This window comes from Panthera onca, chromosome C2 (genome assembly GCF_046562875.1).
Source record: "Panthera onca isolate mPanOnc1 chromosome C2, mPanOnc1 haplotype 2, whole genome shotgun sequence".
NCBI classification, from domain to species: domain Eukaryota; kingdom Metazoa; phylum Chordata; class Mammalia; order Carnivora; family Felidae; genus Panthera; species Panthera onca.
In genome coordinates this window covers 121,999,325-122,021,219 of record NC_138347.1, presented here as the reverse complement: position 1 = coordinate 122,021,219, position 21,895 = coordinate 121,999,325, and the positions used below count along the sequence as shown (strand labels likewise).

The 21,895-nt window shown below is 37.7% G+C and overlaps 1 protein-coding gene across 2 annotated transcripts in view; it reads left to right on the top strand.

Annotated features, from left to right (window-relative positions):
* Positions 1–20,054, top strand: part of RASA2 (RAS p21 protein activator 2) — a 123,019-nt gene extending 102,965 nt beyond the window's left edge. For both annotated transcript variants that reach the window (XM_060638821.3, XM_060638820.3), the window contains exons 20-24: positions 11,321–11,403; positions 12,639–12,847; positions 13,544–13,647; positions 14,000–14,189; positions 16,935–20,054. In XM_060638821.3, the coding sequence (XP_060494804.1) occupies positions 11,321–11,403; positions 12,639–12,847; positions 13,544–13,647; positions 14,000–14,189; positions 16,935–16,965 (617 nt within the window). In that variant the 3' untranslated portion in view covers positions 16,966–20,054. The remainder of the gene's footprint in view (positions 1–11,320; positions 11,404–12,638; positions 12,848–13,543; positions 13,648–13,999; positions 14,190–16,934) is intronic.
* The last annotated feature ends 1,841 nt before the right edge of the window (positions 20,055–21,895 follow it).

Sequence of the window (21,895 nt, the reverse complement as noted above, 5' to 3'; positions counted from 1 at the left end):
ACTCAGATGTTTTGCTAAAGAATGAGTTATCAAGAGTGAGAGAAAGGCAAGTCAAGGATGAGTCCAAGGATTTGGGCTTGTACAACTACACTGATGAAGTTGCCTTTTTAGAAAATATACACATGAGTTCTCAATGGTGAAGAAACTTGTACAGCCATACCTCAGAGATATTGTGGGTTTGGTTCTAGACCACAACAATAAAGCTAGTTCACAATTAAGTGAGTCAAATGAGTTTTTTGGCTTCCCATTGTGTATAAATGTTATCTTTACACTCTACTGTGGTCTATTAAGTGTGCAATAGCATTATTTCTAAACAATGTACCTACCTTAATTTAAAAATACTTCACTGCTTTATCCATTTATCAGTTGATGGGCATTTAGGCTCTTTCCATAATTTGGCTATTGTTGAAAGCACTGCTACAAACATTGGGGTACATGTGCCTCTAGGAATCAGCACTTCTGTATCCTTCAGATAAATTCCTCATAGTGCTATTATATATACAATGGAATATTACTTGACAATGAGAAAGAATGAAATCCTGCCATTTGCAGCAATGTGGATGGAACTGGAGGGTATTATGCTAAGTGAAATAAGTCAGTCAGAGAAAGACAGCGTATGTTATCACTCATATGTGGAACTTGAGAGACTTAACAGAAGACCATGGGAGAAGGAAAGGGGAAAAAATAGTTACAGAGAGGGAGGGAGGCAAACCATTAGAGACTCTTAAATACAGAAACAAGCTGAAGGTTGATGAGGAAGTGTGGGGGAGAGGGGAAAATGGGTGATGGGCATTGAGGAGGGCACTTGTTGGGATGAGCACTGGGTATTGTATGTAAGCAATAAATCACAGGAATCTACCCCCCAAACCAAGAGCACACTGTATATACTATATGTCAGCCAACTTGACAGTAACTTAGATAGATAGATAGATAGATAGATAGATAGATAGATAGATAGATAGATAGATAGATAGAAAGAAAGAAAGAAAGAAAGAAAGAAAGAAAGAAAGAAAGAAAGAAAAAGAAAGAAAAAGAAAGAAAGAAAGAAAGAATTACTACCTCATTGCTAAGAATGAAATCTTGCGATTTGCGACAATGTAGATGGAGCCTGGGTTTATTATGCTAAACAAAGTAAGTCAGAGAAAGACAAGTACCATATGATTTCACTCATATATGGAATTTAGGAAACAAAACATGAACATCTGGGAAGGGGATTAAAAAAGAGAGAGAGGGGAGCAAACCATAAGAGATTCTTAATATAAAGAACAAACTGAGGGTTGATGGAGGGAGGTGGGTGGGGTATGGGCTGAATGGGGGATGTATATTAAGGAGGACACCAGTTGTGTTTAGCACTGGGTGTTACATGTAAGTGATGAATCATTAAATTCTACTCCTGAAACCAATATCACACTGTATGTTAACCAACTAGAATTTTAAAATTTGGAAGAAAAAAGTTAAAAATAAAATTGACCAAAAAAGTTTTCATTGCTAAAAAATGCTAACAATCTTCTGAGCTTTCAGCCAGTCGTAATCTTTTTGCTGGTAGAGGATCTTGCCTCAGTGTTTGGCTGCTGACTTGATCAGGGTTAAAGTTGCTGAAGGCTGGGGTGGCTGTGGCAGTTTCATAAAATAAGACAACTGTGAAGTTTACCACATGACTTGACTCTTCATGAATGATTTCTCTGTCGCATGTGATGCTGTTTGATAGCACTTTGCCCACAGTAGAACTTCTTTCAAAATTGGAGTCAGCCTTCTCAAACTCTGCCTCTGCTTTATCAATTAAGGTTTATGTAATATTCTAAACCCTTTGTTGTCATTTCAGCAGTCTTCATGGCATCTTCACAGGAATAGATTCCATTTCAGGAAACAGCTTTCTTTGCTCCATAACAAGAAACTTCTCATCCATTAAAGTTTTGTCATGGAATTTAAAGTTTTATCATGAAATTACAGGAGGTCAGTCATAATCTTTAGGCTCTGCTTCTAATTCTCTTGCTCTTTCCAACACATCTGCAGTTGCTTCCTCCACTGAAGTATTGAACCCCTCAGTGTTACCAATGAGGGCTGCAATCAACTTGTTTCTTCCAAACTCTTGTTAATGTTGATATTTTGACCTCTTGGCATGAACTGGGAATATCCTTAATAGCATCTAGAATGGTAAATCCTTTCCAGAAGGTTTTCAATTTATGTTGCCCAGATCCATCAGAGGAACCACTATGTATTTCTTAATAGCTATGTATTTCTTAAATGTCAAGACTTTAAAGTCAAAATTACTCTTTGATTCCTGGGCTGCAGAATGGATGTTGTGTTAGCAGCCATGAAACATTAGTCTCATTGTACATCCTCATCAGAGTATTTGGATGATCAGGTACCTTGTAGTGAGCATTAATATTTTGAAAGGAATGTTTTTTTTCTAGCGGTCTCAACAGTGGGCTTAAAATATTTAGTAAACCATGTGGTATACAGATGTGCTGTCATCCTGGCTTTGTTGTTCCATTTATAGAGCATAGGCAGAGTAGATTTAGCATAATTTTTAAGGGCCCCAAGATTTTTGGAATGGTAAATGAGCATTGGCTTCAACTTAAAGTCAGCTACATTAGCTCCTAACAAGAGAGTGAACCTGTCTTGTGAAGCTTCGAAGCCAGGCATTGACTTCTCTCTAGATATGAAAGTCCTAGATGGCATTTTCTTCCAATATAAGACTGTTTTGTCTATATTGAAAATTTTGTTTAGTGTAGTTACCTTTATCAATTACCTTAGCTAGATCTTCTAAGTAACTTGCTACGGCTTCTACATCAGCACTTGTTGCTTCGCTTTGTACTTTTGTGTTATGGAAATGGCTTCTTTCCTTCTTTTTCTGCTAGCTGCAAACTTTTCTTGTGGAGCTTCCTCACTTCTGATAGCCTTCATAGAATTGGAAAGAGTTAGGGCCTGGCTCTGGATTCGACTTTTGCTTAAAGGAATGTTGTAGCTGGTCTGATCATCTATCCCGACCACTCAAACTGTCTCCATATCATCAGTAAGGCTGTTGCAGTTTCTTCTCATTCATGTGTTCACTGCAGTGACACTTTTTATATTTCCTTCAAGAGCTTTTCTGTTGCATTCACAACTTGGCTGTTTGGCACAAGAGACCTAGCTTTGAGCCTGTCTTGGCTTTCAACATTCCTTCCTCACTAAGCTTAATAATTTCCAGCTTTTGATTTAAAGTGAGACGTACAACTGTTCCTTTCACTTGAACACTTAGAGGCCATTGTAGAGTTATTAATTGGCCTAATTTCAGTATTGTTAGGTCTTAGGGAATAGGGAGGCCCAAGGAGAGGGAGAGAGATAGGAGAATGGCTGGTTGGTGGAATAGTCAGAACGCACATAACATTTATCAATTAAGTTTGTTGTCTTATGTGGGCATAGTTTGTGGCACCCCAGAAGAATTACGGTAGTAACATCAAAGATCACTTATCACCATAACAAATACAATAATAATGGCAAGGTTTGACATACTGTGAGAATTACCAGAATGTGACACAGACACGAGGAGAACAGATGCTGTTGGAAAAATGGTACCAATGGGCTTGCTTGATACAGGGTTGCCACAGACCTTCAATGTATAAAAAACACAGTATCTGTGAAGCACAATAAAGAAGCACACAATAAAATGATGTCAGTCTTAGACTCATTCTTTCATAGATAACAGATATAAACTTGGAAGAATATATAAAACAACTCTCTGAAGGATTTGACCCTCAAAAACTGGGAGCCATGATGGAATATATGATTATATGGCTTTTCTCTCTGAAAGCACTCCTGGCCAGTGCAATGGGAGATGGCTGAAATTCAAGCAGAAAGCCACAGTTTTGTTGGCTTGAGGTATCGAAAGATACAGTTCAGGACTGCCAGAGGAGCTGGAAATTGAGGAGAAGAAAAAAAAAAAAAAACTGTATACGAACTGTATATGAACTCCCATGAAATCCTTGGCTGACTCTTCAACTGCTTCTGCATTGGGGAACTTCAAAGAAGTTACTGAAAAGCAGTAACAGGAAAGATTTAAAAATATGAACAGATTTCAGTTTCTTTCCTCAGGAGAAACAGTTTGGGATTTTAGATGGGCTTAAACACACTGAGGTTTTCATTGAAATATCAAAAGGGCAGTGACTCAGCAGTGAAGACTGTGTCCTAAGATTCAGAATAAAATATAAAACCAAGCCTCAGAGCAATCAACTAATGTAACTGTACAAGGGAAGGTAACTGAATCCACCTTCTCTACAATGTGTCATTCATAATGTCCAGTATACAATGAAACGTTAACATGTTTGAGAAGAAACAGTAAAATAGGACACATAGCTAAGAGAAAAAGGAATCATTATAAGTAGACCCCTATGGGATGCCTGGCTAGCTCAGTCGGTTAAGCATCCAACTTCAGCTCCCGTCACGACCTCGTGAGTTTGAGCCCCACATCAGTCTGTGTTGACAGCTCCGAGCCTAGAGCCTGCTTCAGATTCAGAGTCTATGTCTCCCTCTCTCTCTGCCCTGCCCCCCCACCCCCACTCTCTCTCTGTCTCTCTCAAAAAATGAAGAAACATTAAACTAAGAAGTCCCCTATGTGGTTTATGTGTTGGAATTACAGACATGAACTTTAAAGGTATTGTAAGTACTTCAAGGACAATGTAAGACAGTTAAGAGTAAAGAAATGAGGGATTTCAGTAAAAGAAAACAATAGAAACTTAAAAGGAATCAGATGGAAATCTAGAAGTGAAATATTTCAACTGAAATATTGAAGAAGAAAGGTTCAGGAAACTTGAAGATAGATTAGTAGAAATTATCCAATCTAGGAACACAGGGAAAAAAGTCTGGAAGTGAAAAAAACAGTAGAACCTCAGTGGCTTTTGGAATAATATTTGGCAGTCTAGTAAATGCATGATTAATGTCAGGAGAGTAGAGAAAGAGTAGAGCAGAAAAATTATTTGAAGAAATAATGGCCTAAATTTTCCTGAATTTGGTGAAAAAATTTATTTTACAGATCTAAGAATCTCCCTGAACTCCAAACCTGATAAATATAAAGAAAATCACACTTAGGCCTATATAGTAATTAAACCAGAGATATATAGAAAATCTCAAAAGCAGAACAGAAGACAGAGTGCATGCAGGAGAACAACAGTACAGTTGACAGCTAACTTCTCATAAGAAGCAACTAAAGCCAAAAGACAATGGAATAATAACCTCTTTAAAGTGCTGGAGAAAAAAAGCTCTCAACCTAGAATCCTAGTGAAAATTTCCTTTATTTTTTTAAAATGTTTATTTGTTTTTGAGAGAGAGTGCACACGAGCAGGGGAGGGGCAGAGAGAAGTGGGGACAGAGACTCCAAAACAGGCTCTCTGCTGACAGCAGGCAGCCCAATGTGGGGCTCATACTCAAACCATGAGATCATGACCTGAGCTGAAGTCAGACGCTTAACCAACTGAGCCACTCAGGTGCCCCGAAAATTTCCTTTAAAAATTAAAAAATATCCTTTAGGGTAGATGAAAGCCAGGAGACTCCATTGCAAACAGGTTTGTATTGTAGGAATGCTAAAGGAAAATTTTCAGGCTGAAGCGAAATAACACCGCATAGAAACTTAGATGTGCAAGAAGGAATGAAGAGCACTGGAAATGGTAAATATGTAGGTAAATGTAAGAATGTCTTTTCTCTTTTCTCAATTTCTTTAAAAAACAACTGTTTATGGACACCTAGGTGGCTCAGTCAGTTACGTGTCTGACTCTTAATTTCGGCTCAGATCATGATCTCGTGGTTCATGAGATCAAGCCCCATGGAGCCTGTTTGGGATGCTCTCTCCCCTTTTTCTCTGCCCCTTTCCCCACCCACTCATGCTCTCTCTCAAAATAAATAAATAAAAAGCAATTGTTTAATGCAAAATTTATAACACTGAATTACTCAGTTTATAACAAATCTTGATATAGGACAGGAGTAGCAGAAAGGAAAGGGATAGACTAAATTATTGCAAGGATTTTGTATTTTATGTGAAATGACAACATAGTTTTAAGTAGACTGTAATGAATTAAGGCTGTATATTATAATCTCTAGAACAAAAACCTTTTTTAAAAAAAGTATAGCCTACCCCTTCTCCCTTACCCAAAAAGTAAATAAGCAAATATGGCAGGAGAGGAAGAACAATGGAGCAAAAATCAGATGGAGTAGATAGAAAACAAAATGAAACAAAAAATAGCAAAATGATAGCTTAAACACAGCCTTATCAATAATTACAATAAATGTAACATCATATTCAATATCAGGAGCAAAGCAAAGATTATCTACTTTTCTCAATTCTATTCAACATTGTGCTGTAATAAGATTGTACAACACAATGAGATTGTAATGTAGTAAGGCCAAAAAAAAAGGAAGGGAAAGAAGGCAGGGGCACCTGAGTGGCTCACTCAGTTAAATGTCCAGCTCTTGATTTTGGCTCAGGTCATGATCTCACAGTTAATGAGTTTGAGACCCATGTCAGGCTGACAATGTAGAGCATGCTTTGGATTCTGTCTCCCTCTCTCTGCCTCTCCCCCACTGGTGTGCTCATGCTTGCGTGCTCTCGCTCTCTCTCTCTCTCAAAAATGTTTTAAAAATTTTTTTAAAGGAGAAAATGGGGTGGGTGGGTGTTTCAGTCGGTTAAGCATCCAACTTTGGCTCAGGTCATGATCTCACAGTTTGGTTTGTGGGTTCGAGCCCCATGTCAGACTTTGTGCTGACAGCTCAGAGCCTGGAACCTAATTCCGATTCTGTGTCTCCCTCTCTCTCTTCCCCCTCCGCTCGCACTCTGTCTCTCTGTCTCTGTCTCTCAAAAAAGAAATAAACATTAAAATAAAAGGCATACATAGGATATCCTAAGGAATCTTCAAAACAAATACTTGAACCAATAAGTGGAGGCCCTGAGATACAAGATTCATATATATAAACCAATTGTATTTCTATAAACCAGAAGGAAACTGCTAGAAAATGAAATCTTTAAAATACCATTTACAGGGGCGTCTGGGTGGCTCAATTGGTTAAGCGTTGGACTCTTGGTTTTGGCTCAGGTCATGAATTCGAGCCCTACATCAGGTTGTGTGCTAACATCATGGAACCTGCTTAGAATTCTCTCTCTCCTTCTTTCTCTGCACTTCCCTCGCTTGCTCTCTCTGCCTCTCAAAATGAATAAATAAAACTTAAAAAAAAAATTTTTTAATAAAAAAATACCATTTACAGTAGCAGCTCCCCTCCTCCCCCCCCAAAAAAAAAACTATTTAGCAATAAATTTAACCTAAGAAGTACAAGACCTATGCACTGAAAACAACAGAACATTACTGAGATAAAATAAAGAAGACATAAAGGAGACCTACATCATGTTTGTGAACTGGAAGATTCAGTATTTTTTAAGAAGTCACTTCTCAAATTTACCTCTCCAATTCATCTTGATTTTAACACAGTGCTACTCCAAATCTCAGCAAGCTTTTTTTTGTCATATTCACAAAGTTGTAAGATCACTAATTCTGGGGCATTTTCGTCACCCCAGAAGGAAACTCTATGCCCATTAGAAGTCACTCATCATTCCTCCCTTCTCCCAGCTCCTAACAACTATCTGTTTACTTTCTGTGTCTATGGATTTGCCTGTGCTGGGGATTTCATATAAATGGACTCATAAAATATATAACCTTTTGTGACTGACTTTTTTCACTTAGCATAATGTTTTCTAAGCTCATCAATGATCTAGGCTGAGTCAGTGCTTTATTCCTTTTATGACTAAATCCATTGTATGGATATAAGCCAAATCTTGTTTATCCATTAATAAGTTGGACATTTAGATTGTTCCCAATTTTTTACTATTATGAGCAATTCTGCTGTGAACATTTGTATGGACATATGTTTTTTATTCTCTTGGGTGTGTGTATACCTAGAGATGGAATTGATGAGTCATATGGTAACTCTTTTTGGTAGAAATAATGGAGATTTTAACTGAAACCGGGTTTCATTCATCTAATAGGGAAACTTAATGCACTAACATTTATTACGATTATTATGATTACTGCTTTGTTTTGTGCTTTCTGTTTACTAGGCTTTTCTGTTTATTGGGTTTATTTTCCTTTTCCTGCCTTTTTATTGTAATAATCAGTCCCACGCACGTTCTTGATTGCGTGCTCGTACACTCTGTCTCATGAGAGAATTTGGGCATCATATTTCAACTCTGCAGTTGTTAACAGACAAATTTAAACTTCCATGTTTATCTTAATGTCTACAGTTAATCAAAGTCCCCACTCAGGAAAAGAACCGTAGGATGCTTTCAATTCATTATTTTCCCAAACTAATGGGAAAGCTAATGACTCCCTAATGAAGTCATCCAAAATGTAATACTAGGTTCTCATTTTTCTTTTAACTTTATATGTTACATTTTAATGATTTTCTATCCATGCTTAACAGTTTTGCTGATTTCTTTACCCAGCAATATTTCTTGCATAACATATTTGCCTTTTCCTGCATTTATTTTTTATTTTGCAGGAGTGCTTCCTCAAAGAATTATTTCAATAGGCTTATGGCTGATAATTGTTCTGGGTCTTTGCGTATTAAAAAAACATGTATTTTACCCTTACTCTTCAATGATAGTGAGACTGGATTTAAAATTTTCCCTCAGAACTTGGAAGATACTACTTAATGGTTTCCTAGTTTACATTTTTGCTGGTGAGAATTTTGATATCAATCTGATTCTGTCTTGATTCTTCTCCCTAGAAACTTTTAGGACTTTCTTTAGTCTTCAAGTTCTAATATTTGACTCCCTAGTATGAGGTAATGGTCTTTTTCTTTCCATCCTGCTCAGCACTTGGGTCCTTTCAATCTGAAGATTGCTATTTTTATCTCTGGGACATTTCCATTGGTAATTTTCTCCGGAACACTCTTTCCGTTCTGCTTCTGGAATTCTTATCAGGTATTGAAACTTCTAAATCTGTCCATCATGGCTCTTCTTTTAATTTTTTGTGTCTTTGTTCTTTTGTACTGTATTTTTGGAGAGCCCTCAGTGAAATCTCCTCTTTTACTAATTCAACTTGCAATTCATTTCAGTTAATATTGCTAACTATGAAGTTAACTCTAACGACATCATGATAGTATGTGTGCCTGGGAGCAATGTGTTTTCTCTACAAATGCTGTTATAGTTTGCCCAGAAATGAACAAATCCAGCAATTAATTCCAGGGTGTGTGAATGCTTTATGTATAAAATAAAGATAGAAACTTCCTGCAAAAATATAAAATTATCTGGAATTTCTATGGTGCTACTCCATGTAGATCAGTACCCAAAGGAAATTTATTATACCCTTCATTTCCTTAAATGTTATCCTCTTTGTTGCGTCTGTGTGTCTCCTTCAGGGTGCTGATTTTCCTCATTGTTTGGTGATCTTTGTGGTGATTTGCTCATCTTTATGTTTTTACAGTCTGTTCACCTGCTTGAGTGTTCAGTAGCCTCCTGCCAATGATTGTGAGGGAAGTACAGGACAAGCTGCCAAGGGGCAAGGCTGCTGGTGCTTGTCTTCTGGTGTGGATGCTCTCCTTCCCTCTGAGGGTCAGCGACTACCTGTGACATAGTACTGTGGTTGCAGCCCCAGTAGGCATCATTACTGCTAGAGCCTGGAACATGCACCCCTGTTGACTGCTGCTTAGTACAGTCTGAGGGAGGGGGAGCTCTCCCAGATGCAGCTTACCTATTAATCATCTCCATGTATGTCTGAGTGTGTGTGTGTGTGTGTATGTGTGTGTGTGTCCATCCTTGTGTCTCCAGTCCCCAGCTGTCTGTGTCCCTTGACTCTGGCTTGAAGCTCTCTTCTAACTACTACTTTTGCAGATGTCTTTTCCTTCATCTGGTTCCGGCTGTGGCTTCCTTCAGTTTACTCTTCCCTCCCACTCCCTCCCCCCCGCTGCCATAAATTTGATCTTGTCTGCTTCCAGGAAACTGCTGATAGTCTTTTCTTATTTTTCTCTTGCACTTATGATTTGTATTTGTTGAATTTAAATGTTTTCTGAGAAAAGTTTTCCTTAACTACCCAATTTAATTAAGTCACTTCCCAATTGCTTTCTAGTATATCACCTCAGGTTATTTTCATTGTAACATTTATCTCGACCTAATATTTGTCTTTTACCAGTCTTTCTAGACCTAAGCGCAAACTTCATTAGGGGTCTTAGATATTCTGTTTACTACTGTATCCAAAGTGGTTAGAACAGTGTCTGGTATATAGTAGGCATTAAATGTATGATAGTTGAATTAAGTAACTTTATCTTTTTAAAAAAATGTTACATCACATCTGCTTGAATTACACAAATTTTAGATTTTACACCAGCAACCAGGCTTAACAAATATTTTAGGTTAACCTCTCTGCAAATATTTTAGGTTAACCTTTATTAACCAAATAACTGTCTTTGATTAGAAAGCTGTACATTAATCCATGGACCAGTACAAAGTGTAAAGGTCTTAACCTCCAGCACTTAAATACATATGTCATTAAACTCTGTGAGAATAAAAGCAAAGCTTTGATTTTACTAAGACCAACATTACAGAATGGCCAGGAAAAGTCATAACTATATTTGCTTATAGTTTCTATAAATATATGAGATACTGTCTATTCTGGTAAATTATAAATCGAAATACATCATATCATCATGATATGTTATAATGGAGCTCCTTTAGCAAACTCAGATTTCCAAATTCTTAAATTAAGTGAAGGATTCACTCTTCCAAATAAAAACTTTACTCTTGTTCCCTATATCTCTTAGAGTAAATTTGGTAGTTCTAGTCATCTGACCAGCCAGTATATGATAGTAATGAACAATTTTTCAATTTCAATCATAGTTTTCAGGGTCAACCCCTTAAATATTACACTATTAAAACAGAAAAATCTACTTAGGAACAGTCTGAGTCATTCCTTATGTGAGAACTCCCTGAAAGAAAATTCCATGTCTGGGCAAGTTTTGAGCAGGCCTCTACTGCTAAGTATAATATTTTTTCAGCCCCCATATAATTGTTTCAAAAGATAGTAACATTTCAATTTTCTACATTGAGATCAAATTTCTTCCCACATTTTTCCGTAAAAATTTTTTAAACTTTATATTGAAAAAAGTAAAGAGGAAGTCACTTTATAGAAAACAAGCAAAATTCATCTGTTCCATAAAACAAAGAATACTTAAATGTGTATCATTCAGAAATCTTCAGATTATATTCCTGCTATGACGAGATGAGCTTAAACTTCACAGATTTAACCTCTCACATAATTCTGATGGAAATTATTTTAATCTTGTTCTACTTTTATTAATAATTTAGGCAAAGATGCAATTTATACAATTCCAGTGAAAAACATTCTTGCTGTAGAAAAACTGGAAGAGAGCTCTTTCAACAAGAAAAATGTAAGTTACATGAATATTATTTTTAAAGTTTTAAATGTATTGGTTGAAAATTTTTAAGAGATTGTTTTTATATTTGCCATTAATCATTAGTATTTTATAATTGCTGGCTAGAACTGTGTCTTAAAATTGTCCATTATTGCTCCTGAAACTAATGGAACATCATGTGTCCATTGTATTCAAATAAAAAACATTTTTTAAGGTTTATCTTTTAGAGAGAGTACAAGCGAGTGAGGGGCCAAAAGAGAGGAAGAGAGAGGATCCCAAGCAGACTCTGCACTGAAAGTGCAGAGCCTGATGCAGGGCTCAAACTCACGAACTCTGAGATCACTACCTAAGCCAAAATCAAGAGTTGGACACAACCGACTGAGCCACCCAGGCGCCCCAAATAAAAAATATTTTTAAATAAATAAATTGTCCATTATTGTTGATGCCTTATATAGTCTGTCTAGCCTATTAAAGGTACTTTCTCAGTACGTGCCTAATCTGACCTCTCAACTTGACATTCAAGTCTTTTTTTTTTTTTTTTTTTTTTGACATTCAAGTCTTTAATAATATAGTCCCAACCAATCTGTGCAATCTTATCTCCTGCGACCACTCAGGATATACTGTGTACTCAAACCAGTCAGGATGATTTCCTGTTTCTCTGTATTTCCCCACTGCTTTGTCCTTAGTCATACTTTTTCCTCCATCTGCATTTCCCTCCCTTTATTAGTGTTTATATGATAGAGTCCATTCTTTGGACATGTGTGGCTTCTAAAAATTATTTTCTGTGGTACTACTTAGTACCACGTGACTCAGATTGTCCTTGGAACTCACTTACTTGAAAAGTAACCATTCATGGGGTGTCTGGGTGGCTCAGTCAGTTAAGTGTCTGCCTTCTGCTCAGGTCATGATCTCGTGGCTCGTGAGTTCGAGCCCCTCATTGGGCTCTATGCTGAGAGCTCAGAGCCTAGAGCCTACTTCAGATTCTGTGTCTGTCTGTCTCTCTCTCTTTCTCTCTCTGTCTCTCTGTCTCTCTCTGTCTCTCTCTGCCCCTCCCCTGCTCACACTCTCTCAAAAATAAATGAATGTTAAAAAAAATTATAAATAAAAAAAAGAAAATAACAATTCATAAGCTACCTGAATAGCAGTTATCTAGCCAAGCAAACTATATTTCTTTTACATAACTTTTTCTGTTTGTACTGTGTTGGTTTTTAGACTCTGTTACTAACTTTTTATCTTAATTGCTTATGAAGATGTTCCAAGTAATACATATGGAGAAACCGCTCTATGTCCAGGCAAATAATTGTGTAGAAGCTAATGAATGGATAGACGTACTCTGCAGGGTCAGCCGATGCAATCAGAACAGGCTCAGTTTTTATCATCCCTCTGCATATCTCAATGGAAACTGGCTCTGCTGTCTGGAGACCAGTGAAAACGCTCTGGGCTGCAAGCCATGTACTGCGTAAGTTTCTTTCTCATTAAAAAAAGCAATGTTTCAAGTGTGGTATATGGACAGAAAGAAAAATTCTGCCATAAAGTAGAAGGAAGTACTGATACATGCTGCAACATGGATGGACCTTGAAAACATGCTAAGTGAAAGAAGCCAGACACAGAGGCCATATACTATATGATGGCATTTGTATAATGTATCCAGAGTAGGTAAATTTATAGACACAGAAAATAATTTAGTGGTTGTGACAGGCTAGAAGGAGGGAGATTTGGGGAGTGCTCATGGATACACTTCTTGGGGTGGTGAAAATTTTCTCCAGTGTTTGGCACAGGTCAAAAAATTGGGGTCAGGATGGGCAATTTTAAAATAGATACACAAGCCTGAGCAAGGAAGGACTTAGCATTCTCTTTCTGATTGCATGGAATAGCCATCGTAGGTAGCTGTGTCGACTTAAGTAATATATTGCTTTCGTGATGAAGCATAGGTGTTATGAAAATGATTTCTCTTTAGATTGGATTTGGATTAGAGTTGCATAATGACCAAAGCTCTCATGGCCCCATTTTATTAGATTATCAGATGAGACTAGATTGCTGAGGTTCCTTCTGCGAAGTTCTGTGGTTCTGTTTTCTAGTCTCAAGCCACCAAAAGTTTTCAGCATGTTAACAAAGTGAAATTTTTCAATGTCTTTAATTTCATTTTTTACCATAGAGGTGTCCCTGCAGACATCCAAATAGATATTGATGAAGACAGAGAAACAGAAAGAATTTATTCCCTTTTTACCCTCAGTTTACTTAAGCTGCAGAAAATGGAAGGTAAATGTACACTTAAAATATTTTTATATAACCCATGATCCTTCATTACCAGTTACTGATATAATTGCTTTGGCATTGTCTTAACATTGAAAATACCCCTAGCTTTACCAAAGTATTACTTATATGAACATTGATAAACTCTCAAGTGGGCGTTTTTCATAGATACTCATGAAAGTACTGTTTTTGCATATATGTGTTGTTTGTAATTAATAAGATGAAAGTATCTGGGTTGTCTGTGCATTTCCAGTGGGAAATCTTCCCAGCTTGAAAAACTTGAAAAGTTCTTATGTATTCTAAAAATTACATTTGTGGAATTTAGTTTTCTGATCAGAGATTTTACTGCTCCTTGTAGAGGCTTGTGGAACTATAGCAGTCTATCAAGGACCACAGAAAGAGCCTGATGATTATTCTAACTTTGTAATTGAGGATTCTGTAACAACCTTTAAGACAATTCAGCAAATAAAAAGCATCATAGAGAAGCTAGATGAACCTCATGAAAAGTATAGGAAGAAAAGATCAACTAGTGCAAAATATGGGAGCAAGTAAGTATTTTTAAGATACTCTAAACACATTTTTAAACATTGTTTGACCGTAAGAGACTCTTAAAAACTGAGACTAAACTGAGGGTTGATGGGGGTGGGGCAGAGGGGAAAGTGGGGATGGGCGCTGAGGAGGGCGCCTGTTGGGATGAGCACTGGGTGTTGTAGGGAAACCAATTTGACAATAAATTTCATATTAAAAAAATAAATAAATATTGTCTGAGATTCCAACTACTACTAGGTATGTACAACTGACGTGCAGGCCTCCCGCCTACCTTCATCTTTCAGGACCCAGCTCAGAACCTTTCTCTTGTGTGTTGTTCCCCTGTCCACTCACACAGTGATCTTTGTCTTTGTAGTTTTGTTTGTATTGTTTCTTTATGTTGGTGCTGTACTTTATCACCACTTTTAATGTTAAAATTAATTATTCCATTAAATTGAATACTTAGTAGTTTTTGTTTTGTTTTTACTATTCCTCTTCTTTCTTAATATCTCTGACAGTGCCTTATACATACTAAGTACTAAAAAAAAAAAAAAAAACAGCTGTGAAAATGCTAGAAGTATTTTATAGTTGATTCTTTGGACTCATCTCAGATGTAGGTGGATATTACCATGGATAACAACAGCAACAACTAACATTTTATTAGAAGCTTAGTCCACCGCTGAGCGCTGTATATTATGCATACAGAGTTTTATATTTTACATCCTATCACTTACATTGTTTTTAGAATCCCCATTGATGTGGCTTAACCAAAAGGACATGTTTCTACCTCACGAATAAAGTCCTGACTTCCATGGCTGGTTAGTTCAGCAACTCAGCACTGTCATCAAGGGCTATCCAGCCACCAACCCATCCTCAGCAGGATGGTTTCCGTCCTCCTCAAGCTTGTCCTCTTACAGTCACAGATGAGCTGCAGTAGTTCACTATTTTTATATAATATCCAGAGGCAGAAAGACCTATTTTTCTCACAAAGAAGAAAGAACCTTATCTAAAGTTACCCCCCGCCGCTTTCCCTGGGACACAGGTCTGCACAGTACCAGCACTTAGAATCAGAGTCATGTTCACACAGAGGTGAAGAGGAGAGGATGGTTCTTAGACCAGCAAATGAGTATTTGCCACACTGTGCACTCTCCCACTCATCCTCGCATCAGCCATGGTTATATTCCCATTTCATAGCTAGAGACACTGAGGCTCAGGGAAGTTAAGTGCTTTGCCCAGGGTCATACAGCTGATTAGTGAGGGAGCTTTAAATCCTTGTGCCACCATTTGAAGTATTCTTTAAAAATTACGTGATTATTGGGGCACCTGGCTGGGTTAGTCAGTTAAGCATCTGATGATTTCAGCTCAGGTCATAATCTCACAGTTTATGAGATCAAGGCCCGCATTGGGCTCCATGCTGAAAGTGCAGGGCCTGCTTGGGATTCATTCATTTGCATTCGCGCGCGCGCGCTCTCTCTCTCTCTCTCTCTCTCCCTCTCCCTCTCTCTCTCTCCCTCTCCCTCTCTCCCTCTCTCCCTCTCTCCCTCTCTCCCTCTCCCTCTCCTTCCCTCCCCCTCTCCCCCTCTCCCTCCCTCCCTCTCTCCCTCCCTCTCTCCCTCCCTCTCTCCCTCCCTCTCTCCCTCTCCGTCTCCCCCTCCCTCTCTCCCTCTCCGTCTCCCCCTCTCCCTCTCTCTCTCCCTCTCTCCCTCTCTCTCCCTATCCCTCTCCCTCTTCCTCCCTTCTTTGCTCCCTCCCTCTGCCTCTCCCCTGCACACATTCATTCTTTCTCAAAATAATTTTTTTTAAATAATGTGATTATTAATTATATCTTTGATTTATGAACAATAAAAACAGTTTGACAGGTGTAAATGTTTTTGTTCTCCCTGGATAGAAGGCTCAGTACATTAGAAAGGTTATCGTAACCATCCACATCCTTTTTTTGTTTGTTTGTTTTTTTAAGTAGGCTCCATGCCCCCAATGATGAGGGGCTTGAACTCACAACCCTGAGATCGAGACCTGAACCAAGATCAATAGTCAGACGCTTAACTGAATCCTGTCTTATCTATGTTAGTGTAATTGGCTCTCTTCCAACAGTGCTAAAACAAGTTTTCTTGGAGTCCCTGGAAATTTCCATCTGAGGTCCTAGCCAATGCTTGACCACCCTTCTTTTTAAATTTTTTTTCAACGTTTTTTATTTATTTTTGGGACAGAGAGAGACAGAGCATGAACAGGGGAGGGGCAGAGAGAGAGGGAGACACAGAATCGGAAACAGGCTCCGGGCTCCGAGCCATCAGCCCAGAGCCTGACGCGGGGCTCGAACTCACAGACCGCGAGATCGTGACCTGGCTGAAGTCGGACGCTTAACCGACTGCGCCACCCAGGCGCCCCCACCCTTCTTAAATAGTACTTATCCCCTCCCACACACACACTGTACCTTTTCCCAGCTTTATTTTTCTCTATTAAAAAATGCCAGTCTCTCTTGTACTAAATATCTTCCTTGTTTGTTTTACTTTCCCTATGCCAGAAAGTAAGCTGTGTGAGAGCAGGGTTTTGTCTATTTTGTTCACTACTGTACATAGCTTCTAGAATAGTGCCTTACATTTAAAAGGTGATCAGTAAATACTTGTTGAATTAATGAAATAAGCCTTGACGTGAGAGATTATCAGGGGAAAATTATAAATACTTAATGGATACTATGAGATAATTTGTCACTTTTTAAAGTGTTATATTTTCTGACTTTTGAAAAATGGTTTTCTTTTATTTTTTAGGGAAAATCCAATTGTAGGAAAAACATCTTAGAGTGTGACCAATTGATTCAGAAGAACTGGAAAATACTGTTTTTGTTGGAGTTTTTCAATTCATCATGTATTTTGTTCCTAGTATTTAAGAATGAACATTGGCTTCAGTGTCACCTGCATTCACATTGTATTTAATATTTAATAATTGAAAGTAACTGGGAATCCTGGTATTGATGCATTACTAGAGAATTTGAAATTCAAGATTCCCTTCATATCTTATGTGTCAAAAGCCATGCGTCTGCAACTTGTTTTTAATAGAAAGAATCTTCCTAAAGAAGCTTTGTAACAGAAGAACTCCTCCATAGCAAGAAACCATCTCTTCTTGTAACACTCCATGTTCTGTGGACTTTCACTACCATTAGTGCCTGCTCTATACTGCCAATGTTGTGTTTTACTAGAGAATCCCAATCCATGACAATTCAGAGCTTTCCATTTAGTTCATCTAGACCCTCCCTCTTCAAAAAAGAAAAAAAAAAAGAGATTTTTCCTTTTGTCTGTTAGTCATTACAGATTACATTAGGGACTTTAGAAAACTGCCAGAGCATCCTTGAAGGTTGGTGGATCCTTTTGTCTGTTTAAAGATGTAAACAGAACCCAGACAGGAGGAATCAGAGAACATATACTGTTTTGTGCATCTTGTTTACATTTGGGATGAGTGATGGCAGATGAAATACAATGAGATCACTAAATTTTTGTTGTTGTTTTAAATATCAGGTACTCATTTTCTTGATTTGAGAGTTCGAGTTAATATGACTTGTAAGGACGTCTCTTCAGAAAAAGAAGAGACCGGAAACAGTGAAAGACGGTGGTAGGAAAATCCCTTGACTTCACCCGTTACTCCGCATTATTATCATAAGGGCCACCACCAGGACACCCTCCTCCTAGTGTGAGGTTGGGAGCTAACTCGAGAACAGTCACTCGGCGCACTTTAATAATCTGGGCTGCCCCAGATTATACTTTAGATACTCTGTGGTATCTAATCTTTATGATCAGTTGAATGATCAGTGTTTAAGTCTAGAAATAGTGCTTTCCTGAAAATGTTTATATTTCTTTGCTGTTTTCTTATTGCCTGCTAGCCAAAAGGAGTGTGGGCAAGCAACTGTTTTAATTCTGTTTTTCTGTAATGATTTACTTTATCCTAAAAACCATAATTGTATATAAGCATTTGAAGCAAGTTGCTTCCTTGAAGTTAAGAGGGATACACATTGCTTCATCAGTATTAAAAACCATGGTACTCTTATTCTGTCTTTTTAAATTTAAATCATTTTCTAAATGTGGTACTTTGAACCTTGGAGTATTTACATATTTCTGTTTAAAACTGTGACTTATCAATGTAAGTCTAGCTAGTAGTGCTTTTTTTGTTTTCCTGAGCATAAGCTAAACTTCAGGATATACTTTGCCAGTTATGTTATTGGTGAGTAGTTGTTTTTAAATTATATTATTACTAGGGAATTTTTTTAAAGACCATTGGCACACAATCAAAGTCGTTCCATAAATGATTGTAAGTGACCAATGTATTTCTCTAAATGACTTGTTAAAATCATTTGGTTTTATTTAAGAATCAGTCCTAGTCTCCATTATGGTAGGTTTATTCCTGGCCCATTTTAAAGACAAATTTGAAAGGTTCCTTCAAATTTTATGAGCTTGTATATTCCATAAATTACACTGATTTATCAATGTGAAAGAATTTAACCATTTAATAAATTTCTCATTGTTGAATTTCATTCAGATTGAAATGTCCTTTTAAGAGTCTCTGAGATGTCTACCTGAAAAGGACATGTGAGCATTGCCAATTACCACTTGTTACTCTTCAGTGGCTGTTTTAGCCCTCTGCTAGTTCTTCAAGGCAAAAGAAATATTTTTTTAATATTTCTGATATCAAATCCCCTATTATGGTGGTTTTTAAAGATTATGGCATTATCAAAGGGACCAAGGCTGTGTGTGAATACATGACTCTGAATTTCAAGGGAAGAGCTCAGTCATATAGTTATTTTTTTCACAGGACACTTTTAAACACCCTGTTTAACTGGAATTAACCGGTTTGGCACAGCCTAAAAAGAAGTAATGTGAAATTAAATTATTTTCTTTAAAAGTCTTCTGAAATAAAAGACCATGTCAGTAGGATCTTAGGATAACCTAGGTACTTGCTTCCAAGGGCCTCATCCCTCTGTTGTTACTTAGGAGTACTTTGGTTTCTGCTATGTGATGTGCTTTCTCTGCCTTTTCCACACTTGAAAACTACATGGCAGCTCACTTCACCCTAAAAACCTGAAAACGCCTAGAAGGACAGAAAAGGATGGTTTGGAAAAACGCTTGCCATAAATGCCAGTTCTGGTTCTTAGTTTAGCCATTTTCATCAGTTGCGATTTTGGCAATCTGTTGTTATTGTTTGTTCTGGTTTTTTTTTTTAGTTTGGTTTTTTAATAGTCATTTAGTAAGATGATGGCAGTAGCAAAGTTTTTTACTCCCAGGAATATAAATTTATCAAGTTGAATGATTTTATTTGCCAAAGAAGTATGTTTTAATATCACGGGTAATGGCTAAGTGTCAAAACTAGGTTTTCCCTTATCATAAAAGAAAAGTGATGAATGATGTGGCTTTTATTTGTTTCTGAAGCCTGATTTCATTCATAGACTCATTAGTGCCAGGTTTTAGAGAACAGACTTTTTTCTTTTTCTTTCTTTTTGCTTTTTTTTTTTTTTTTTTTTTTTTTAGTAAAAGCACCTTTAATTTGTTCTAACGGTACATCCTGTAATGACAATGCTACAAAGCCTTTTAGGTGTCCTTACAGTATGTGAAAAATACAGGACTCATTCTAGAGTTAAATTACCTGTCATGACTGATATTATTGGCTTCCATTTTTATTAACTTGGAAATTAATATGTTGCTAGTAAATATTGGTTTTTACAGTGTCCAGTTTGAAAATATAAGTTATCAAAACTTAATGTAGTGAATTTGTGTAACCATGTTGTATTGTTGAGAATGTATTTTTATTTAAATTTTATTTTCTTATCAAGAGTATTAATAAAAATTAAAAACTTTTGTAACTGTCGCTTGGAAATAACTCAAATAAATTACAAGAAGCCTGTCTATTCTTTGTGAGACCTCACTTTCTTACTGGTTTCAGAATTCTGCTTGTTTAAAATTATTATACCTTGGGGCGCCTGGGTGGCGCAGTCGGTTAAGCGTCCGACTTCAGCCAGGTCACGATCTCACGGTCCGTGAGTTCGAGCCCCGCGTCAGGCTCTGGGCTGATGGCTCGGAGCCTGGAGCCTGTTTCCGATTCTGTGTCTCCCTCTCTCTCTGCCCCTCCCCCGTTCATGCTCTGTCTCTCTCTGTCCCAAAAAAAATAAATAAAAAAAAAAAACGTTGAAAAAAAAAAAAAAATTATTATACCTTACCTGTTAGTAAGGGAATAGCAAATTTGAGAACTCCTCAGGAACAAAAAAGAATAAAGCAATCTGGAAAGAGCTCAGATTCTTTTCTTGCACTTAACTAGGCTGATTTTTGATGCACTATGGTCCTTAATTTGCTTATTCATTCAACAGACTTGTTTTGAGGACCTACAGAGTGGAGGCACCATGCAGGATTCCTTCATTCCCGATAGCCAGGCACGTCTGGTATACAGGAATGTATTCCCCTCCTGTCTAGGTAAGTTGTTTACAGCTGACTTTTTCAGCCTATGTTAGACTTGAAAAAAAAAAAATTTTTTTTTTAATGTTTATTTCTGAGGAAAAGACAGCACGAGTTGGGGAGGGGCAGAGAGAGGGAGACACGGAATCCAAAAGAGGCTCCAGGCTCTGAGCCTGGGGCTCAAACTCATGGGCTGTGAGATCATGACCTGAGCCAAAGTTGGACACTTAACCGACTGAGCCACTCAGGTGCCCCTAGACTTTTTAAAGTATCCTGTGTTCTACTTTTCTCAAAAAAGTTGGCATCAGAGCTTTTCTGGTTACTCAGGTCCTACACATTAGCCTGCCCTCTGGCTTGACCTTTAGTGCGGTCCGTCTGGATGTTAGGATTTGACCATGTTGTGCTATGCTGAATTCTCTAGAAAATATAAAGTAACAGCACCAAAGACCGGGTTAGTGGGTAGCTTGTGCCCACAACGAGAGCAGCTAGGGTGTTTCCCCATTAGTGCTGCAGCAGCCCTCTTTTCATTTCTAAATGAACCTCTGTAAAATTTAGCCCCTGTGACTCCAGAAGAGTTTGAGGTTAATAAAGAGGAACAAGCAAGGTTCCAAATACCTAGGGATCCTATTTTTATTGAAATACCAGAATCCTGCTCATACTAGCTCATGTATTAGAACTTGTCAGAAACATCAGTGACTTCAAATTATAGTCTGTGATATGAACAAGCTAGTTCTTTGACGAGAGAGGCTGTCCTACTTTTCCCTTTCCAAATTTCAGGATTCCAAAAGAGGAGATACCTGTAAATAGAGGTCAAGTAGGGCCCCTTCATGTGTACACCAGAATACGAAGGCGTGGCTAGCACTTCTGGGTTCTGATTGCCGATAGCACTACTCCCATGTCCGTGGCCTTCAGAAAACAGCCTTTCTTGCTACACATGACATGCTTCAAAATCAACTAACCACTCTTCAGAGACTTTTGGTCTTGATTCCTCATAGGCATACTTACCTGACTTACCTGAGGTTTGGTCTTTGGTGGCCAAAAGTCCTGTCATTTTGCCATTTGACTTCTTTGCTTGGTGACCTCATTTGCACCACATTTTAAGCTTATGCCTGTATTTTATGTTAACAGCAGAAATGGTATAACCTGTTTAAGTCCTATCAAGATTTGTGTTCTGCTTTGTATTTCAAATCCGCTTTGTTTTATACCACCTTTGTGCTTTCTTTGTGTTGATCTACTTTTTGACATGGAGTTTAGTCCTTAGATATATCAAGTTTTTGCTCCTCAAGGAAGAGTTCTTT